Below are 5,321 nucleotides of genomic sequence, written 5' to 3' on the forward strand. Positions count from 1 at the left end.
GCTATCTAATTTACACCATCTCAATTTTAAGTGATTCAATATTATAAATTGTTTAACTTATAAATATCTTTTCACTCTTGAATATTTCATATTCTCTCCTTTATTTATACAAATGCTATTATGCTAAACAACTTAAAGGTGTACACTTTTAAACAACCTAAAACCACACGTAACAAACCAATAGTGTCTACCAATTGGCCTAATTTATTGATAATTAATCCATGCGATGTAATTAAGCAACTAATAGTATCTAACAATTGACTTAGTTATTTTTCAAACATTAAAAACATCTTTCTTATTCTTAATTTTTTTTATCAGGTATTAAAATATTTTACTTTAAATATGATATTTTAACTTTAATATTGTAAAATTTTCCAAACAAATCAACGTTGAATAATCATAAAATTAAATAAATAATGTTTATAATTTAATCGTATTAATTTTATTTTACAAAATATATTAAGAATATCAATATTATATTTAATTAAATTTAAAATTTGAATATAGTAAGAATGAAAAGTATACACAACATATAATTAAGAATACCAATAAAAGTCTAATAGTAGAATATAAAGTTTTTATAAAAAGAACAATAATTACAAAAGTGAAGCCATATTTTCTAGAAATAAAAAATGAAACAAATCTTATGGTAATATTTTATAGAAAGAAAAATATACTAGTAATTTTGATAGTGATATAAATATTTATTAGTGATGTGGTTTTATTTATGAGTACGTGAGTTGTAAACTTAATGTCGATTTTCAATTCATGTTTGTGTTATGGTCGGCAACTGAGAGAACCACATACGCGTGTGACAGTGAGAGAGAGTGCAGTTTGTGTCTTTATGTACTTCCAACTTCGCACTCTCTTTCTCTCACTCCCCACTCTTCTCTTTCTCCCTCCTCTTTTTCTCATCCACCAACACCAATTCACTTTTCTTCTTCTTCTTCTTCTTCTTCCTTCATTTTCTTCTCTGCATCTCACACTGATCATACCCCAAACAACCCTTTTGAGATATGTTTATGGTTATGGATTCAGCAGAAAGGTGCTTAGATTCTCAACTATGGCATGCCTGTGCCGGTGCCATGGTTCAGATGCCACCCCTCAACACAAAAGTCTTCTACTTTCCCCAGGGCCACGCTGAACACGCTCATGGGAAGGTGGAATATTTCGGGAAAAACCATCAAACCCGTGTTCCACCACTCATCCCTTGCAGACTCTCTGCCATGAAATACATGGCAGACCCTGACACCGACGAGGTTTATGTCAAAATGAGACTCACCCCTTTGAGGGAACATGAATTATTGGATTCACAAGATGATTGTTTCTTGGGAAACACAAACAGTGGAGGAGTTGAGAATCAAGAGAAGCCTCCAACTTCTTTTGCTAAGACTCTCACACAATCTGATGCAAACAATGGTGGAGGCTTCTCAGTGCCTCGTTACTGTGCTGAAACCATTTTCCCAAGGTTGGATTATTCGGCTGAGCCTCCTGTTCAGACCATCATTGCCAAGGATATGCATGGACAGTGCTGGAAGTTTAGGCACATCTATAGAGGGACTCCAAGGAGGCATCTTTTGACCACTGGATGGAGCAATTTCGTGAACCAGAAGAGGCTTGTTGCTGGGGACTCTATTGTGTTTCTGAGGGCAGAAAATGGGGATCTATGTGTTGGGATAAGGAGGGCCAAGAAGGGGATTGGTGGAGGGACTGAGTTCTCTTCTGGATGGAATAACCCTCTCTTTGGTGGTGGTGGTGGCTTCTTGTGTGGGAGTGAGAGTAGTTTTGTGAGTGGTGCAAAAAGTGGTGGTGATCATGAGATAGTGGGAAGAGTGGCTCCTGAATCTGTTGTTGAGGCTGTGACTTGTGCTGTTAATGGAAGACCCTTTGAGGTTGTGTACTATCCGAGGGCTAGTTCACCGGAGTTTTGTGTTAAGGCTTCTGTTGTGAAGGCTGCAATGCAAATTCAGTGGTGTTCTGGAATGAGATTCAAAATGCCCTTTGAGACTGAGGATTCTTCTAGGATCAGCTGGTTCATGGGAACCATTTCTTCTGTTCAGGTTGCAGATCCCATCCGTTGGCCTGATTCTCCTTGGCGTCTTCTGCAGGTACACTACCCACCATTATTATGAATGGATTTCCCCTTTTACTATTTCATTAACATGTGTTAACTTTTGCTATCAGATCCCCCCTTCCTCAACTTGTCTTTGTTCCGAGGCTACAACTTTATTCTCTGCTGTGTAGTAGTACTCTGATTTGACCAACAGTGACATTGCTTGCTTCTTCAATGGTTAAACCATTCACTGGATTTCTTGTTATCTCTTTCTTAGCCCCTCTTCTAAAACTGTTCAATGCTTAAAAAAGATTCAGCAAAGTTTACACTTCGTCAGACCAAGATTAATTTTCTGATGCAATCATGCAATGTTTTTTTTTACTATATTGGAAAAAACTCAAATCTAGAAATAAGACCAATATAAAGTACATAAGCGTAGGATAACTTTCATCCTTTTGAGCAAACTGACCTTCTATGGTATCAAGATGATATCAGAATCTATAAAGTGTTGGACATGAGGAGATTTATTGGAAAAAACAAAAGTCCCAGAGATAAGGCTAATATAGAGTATATAAGTGAAGAACAATCTTCACCTTTTGAGTTAGCTTTTGGAGTTAAATTAGACTCAAACACAAGATACTATTTTTCTTATTTATGTGTCTTTCCTATTCCTATTAAATAGTTAATGGATGAGACTGAGTTCTTGTGGCAATTGTATGAGCTGTGATAAGCAGCAATTAAATTTAGCAATTAAATTTAACAGTATATTTGTTTCCTATAAATGGATTTTTTTAATGTTCTGGGTTCGTTTTGATAAAAGAATACGGTTAATAGTAACAACTGTTGAAACTACAGTAAAGTAGCAAATCATATCAAGAGTGTCTTCAGTTCTGACAATTCTTCCTAGTTAGTACCATGGTTGCTTCAATTGGGCACTGCCCTTCACCGAGTGGCACTGTTGATTGAACATTACTTTTGGAAGTTCGAGTTACCTTTTAGCATTACTTTGCCCTTTTTTTTCCCCTTTTTGTTACCTATTTGGCTTGAAGTAATCTAGAATTTGTGATGTTATGTTTTCAGGTGGTGTGGGATGAGCCAGATTTACTTCAAAATGTCAAGTGTGTGAACCCTTGGCTGGTTGAACTAGTCTCAAACATGCCTACATTCAATCTCTCTGCATACTCACCTCCTAGAAAGAAACAACGTTTTCTTCAGGATCCTTATTTTCAAGTCATCAACCAACTCCCAATGCCATCATTCTCTAGCAACCTTCTCAATTACACCAACTCTCTTTGCACCATTCAAGATAGTAATAGTTCTGGAGGCATACAGGGAGCCAGGCATGCTCAATTTGGACTATCTCCATCTGATTTTCCCTTCAACAAGCTCCCAGCAGACATGCTTCTAGGTGGTTTCTCAAGGCTTGACCATGCAGCAGCACAGCCTATTAGGCCACCTTGTGGAACCTATAAGAACAACACCACTACTAAGGCCAATGTTGGCATTTCTTGCTTGTTGACAGTGGGAAATCCTGGCCAGAATTTCAAGGAATCCAATGAAACAAAAGCACCTCACATCTTGTTATTTGGAAAACTCATTCAGACTGAGCAAAAGAGTTCAAACACTAGCTCTGCCAATACTAATGGTAATAGTGTATCTGAGGGGAATTCACACAAGACATCTAATGCTTCCGATGGCCTAGGTTCTGGTTTGCATCAAGGTAGTCCAATTGAGAACAATTCTGATGGAGGGTCTCCCTGGTACAAGGACCAACACAAGTCTGATCTTGGAACTGACAATGTTAACACATTGTGTATTGCTTTATAACAAAATCGCCCCTATTTTCAGTTGCTACGCCAGTGAGTTCTTGGAGACAATACATCAATGCGGCTAACTATTCTTATAACAGATTTCAGTAGCTGTAGTGTTGTTGCCTTTGTTGTATAGGTGTTTCTTTTCCTTCGGCATAAATTGTACTTGGGTGCAAGTTAACAAAAATATTCCCCCGTTTGATTCAGAAACATATTTTATGACACCATAACAACTATTATGTGTTGTTTGTTAAAACTGAGTAACCGTTTTGATGAACTGAAGGGGTAATATTTTCGTTAACTTGCACTTGACTGAAGTTTTCTCTCCTACTACTGTATTTCCTTATTGAGGGAGAATCCCTCTTCCAATTATATATGGGATGATGTAACTCATGAGTTTCTATCAAAGAATGCTTGTCTTTGTTCTTGATTTAATATTCAGGTTTCTATCAACTTTTCAAGGTGAGAGTTTAGCCAAAAAAACATTAATATTCCTCTCTGTTCTGACTTCTTTACCATTTCTGAAGGTCAAAATTTTCAAACAAAGTAGTTTTACTACGTAACACTTGCAAATTGCAACGGTCCACAGCACCATAAATGCCGATATTTTAATTTGACTAGTGAAAGTTAAAGGAAACCAAATCGCTTGTTCCTATTTCTTGTTTCCTACATTAAACATTAAAAGAGAGTTAGTTTTAGCTACGTGAATGTCACTTTTTAATTAGGAGAATCGAGACCTAGGATTTCAATCAAAATTAAGGTGACACAAAATGTATCCAAATGAAGATACTTAACTTCCTATGTAGACAGTGACTAGTTTTTAGTATAGTTTACTTCCTTGAATTAGTGATTAGTTTTTACAATGCAAGGAGGAGAAGGGGTCAATTAGTTACTATCCTCTGTGTAGTTACTTTAGGAGACAGGCAAACTAATCATCAAGTAATCAACTGCAGTCCTAAATAAAACAAAAAACTTATTTCTTTTTTCTGATTTTTTTGTTTGAATTTCACTGAGGTATGGCCCACATATTGGTAGTGATCTCAGGATCATGGGGATACACTGCCCACGAAGTTTTCTAGGACATTGGAGCATTAGGACAAGGATATCAATTCTCAATATAAAATGGCAATACAGAGATTGGGTGAACATATAACATAATACTATCATATTAGTAAGTAAAAGTAGATAATCACAATGCAGGCAACATCAACCAATTTAGTGCTTAATTTTTTTTTCATCAAGTAGCAGGGTCTGAAGTATGGAACAACACCTTGTTGTAGACTCCGTTGGCCATTTTTCCTCACAATTGGACAATAAACCGTGTGCCTTGGTTGGAAAAGTATCTAGTTCAGGAAGATTCTCCATAAGCTTTTGTCCCAAAAAATAAACAAAACAAAACACACAAAATGATGATGATGTTACGTAATAACAACTGCCAAATATTGCCAACATCAATC

The 5,321-nt window shown here is 36.4% G+C and overlaps 1 protein-coding gene across 1 annotated transcript; it reads left to right on the forward strand.

Moving 5' to 3' along the window:
* The first annotated feature begins 786 nt into the window (after positions 1 to 786).
* LOC114372242 (auxin response factor 18-like) lies at positions 787 to 4,299 on the forward strand. Its single transcript, XM_028329716.1, has 2 exons — positions 787 to 2,108; positions 3,134 to 4,299. Exons 1-2 carry the CDS (start codon positions 1,017 to 1,019, stop codon positions 3,878 to 3,880), a joined length of 1,839 nt encoding a protein of 612 aa, XP_028185517.1. The 5' UTR covers positions 787 to 1,016; the 3' UTR covers positions 3,881 to 4,299.
* Positions 4,300 to 5,321: the final 1,022 nt, after the last annotated feature.

This window comes from Glycine soja, chromosome 10, assembly GCF_004193775.1.
Source record: "Glycine soja cultivar W05 chromosome 10, ASM419377v2, whole genome shotgun sequence".
Classification (NCBI taxonomy): Eukaryota; Viridiplantae; Streptophyta; class Magnoliopsida; order Fabales; family Fabaceae; genus Glycine; species Glycine soja.

Excerpts from the sequence above, each read along its gene's own strand:
- LOC114372242 (XM_028329716.1), top strand. The coding sequence starts at position 1,017 with ATGTTTATGGTTATGGATTCAGCAGAAAGGTGCTTAGATTCTCAACTA. Across the intron at positions 2,109-3,133 it reads CTCCTTGGCGTCTTCTGCAG|GTGGTGTGGGATGAGCCAGA; the intron begins GTACACTACCCA and ends TTATGTTTTCAG.